This window comes from Tetrao urogallus, assembly GCF_951394365.1.
Source record: "Tetrao urogallus genome assembly, chromosome: 3".
NCBI classification, from domain to species: Eukaryota; Metazoa; Chordata; class Aves; order Galliformes; family Phasianidae; genus Tetrao; species Tetrao urogallus.
The window spans coordinates 39,950,635-39,952,508 of NC_136815.1; the positions used below are offsets into that span (position 1 = coordinate 39,950,635).

General features: G+C 40.8%; 1 protein-coding gene across 1 annotated transcript; it reads right to left on the reverse strand.

Moving 5' to 3' along the window:
- Positions 1-459: 459 nt before the first annotated feature.
- PPDPFL (pancreatic progenitor cell differentiation and proliferation factor like) lies at positions 460-1,658 on the reverse strand (the record flags this gene model as incomplete). Its single annotated transcript, XM_079533869.1, has 3 exons — positions 460-563; positions 656-745; positions 1,604-1,658. The coding sequence occupies 3 exons, from the start codon at positions 1,656-1,658 to the stop codon at positions 460-462; spliced, it is 249 nt and encodes an 82-aa protein (XP_079389995.1).
- Positions 1,659-1,874: the final 216 nt, after the last annotated feature.

Here is a 1,874-nt window from a genome sequence, read left to right on the forward strand (position 1 = left end):
TTCAACTGTTGGTACTGCAGAAATAGAGATTCAAGAAGGTTAGGAGTAGGGTTATTATATTTTTTGCAGAGGTATTTATTTGCAGAAGTTTTAGTTTCATTCATATTAACTTTTTAATAAATAAAGTTATAATTAAAAATATAAAAGTTATAAAGTTTTAATAATAAAGTTAAGTGGAAATGCATAAACAGGAGTACAAGTGCAGTGGGTCAAGGATTAAATAACCATTGCTATAAATGACAGTAATAGTCCCTAACATAACATATAGTGTGTGTTCAGCTTTTAAAATGTAAACATGGGGAGCTTCTAAGGCCATACATTTGCAGAATCTTTTATTTAAGTCATCAAAACAGCACTGTGCCTCCATACCGTTTTAGCCGATTATGACTTGTTTAGTAACAGTTTTACCAAAGGAAAAATGGAATGAGTCAATTGCCCCCCATCACTGCAAAACCAAGCTCACCTGCTTGCTGACAGTGCTTTTCTGCCAACAGTTGGCGGAGATGGTTCACAATGGAAAAAACTTTTTATCCACCAGCATTTATCAAGTAATTCAGGTAACCCTGCCAAAAGAGATGTAGCCCTCACCATTAGACACTCACAGAATAACAAACAGGTGAAACTGAGAAGACTGTTTGAAAGCATATAGCATTACCATGAAATGTTTTGTCCTGTTCTGCAACACTCACAGGATCGGAACAGCAGGAGGAGCTGGAAGAAACGCTGGATTCCGAGTTCTGCCTTGCTGTTCATGGAAAAGAAGGACATATTTAATGAAAAAGATGGATAAATTTCCACGCCAATAATTTCTCAGACTCGCTGCTACCTCAGAGGAAGCAATCTAAAAGATAAGATAAGCTTAGCAACAAGTAGTTAGCTACAATGTGACTTAAATATTTTATGTACCATTTTGCTATGGTTGTTTAGTTGAAACCTTTCACCTACATTGATGTCTCATCACCTGAAAGCACACTGAGATCTCCTTGTCCAGTTTTCACTGAAATCAGTGATGTGCCTTATGATGAACACGTATACACTGTACAGTAATCAAGTGCAAAAAAATAATAATAATAATTAAAAAAGAGAGAAAATTCTGTGCTTTCCATTGCGATACAATTAAGAGTACCATCCTTGCACTACTGGATAGCGAGCTATCTAATGGATCTTAACCAGACCGGGTGCATTCTCAAAGTGTTTCATGTATACAGAAACAAGAATGTGTGTTGATTATGCATTCTGTCTAAGCCTGCAAAGGCAAAATAAAGTACAGCTTGAAGCCAGGATTTGTTGATCTAATGCTTTGTCAATGTCACGGTTTATAATAAAAAGATTGATACTGCAAAGCCTTAATGAACAATTCTACAGGCAAAAAAGTGTATATGAATAACCAGAAGCAAATACTCATTAAAACTGCAGTTCCTTTATGGAACAAAAACAAATATATCCCCAAGCAAATAATAATAAAATAAAAATAACAGCAAAACATACGCATATAGCAAAATCCCACTCTTGCCTCCAGCTCATTCACCTGAAAAACTTTCTAACCTTCTCATACTGCAACAAACTCGGAGCCTGATGGGGCTGCCGGTCCCTGAGCACTTACTGCGGTAGTACTGGTTCTTGGCCAGAAGGCATCCGGCGGAGGGTACCGAGGCCATGGCAGCGAGTAGAATGCTTCTCTCTGACTAAAAGATAAACACGGGGCCGCTCACTCCGCAGCGAGTGCCGGCCCGGGTCCCGATCCGCTCCTATATGAGTCCCGTGGCAGAGGGACGGCACAGGACGGGACGGGACGGGACGGGAGGGGTCATCCCGCCCCATTGCCGCCAGCCCCGTGCCGGGCCCCGCCCGCGTCCCCGCAGTGCCAGGGACAG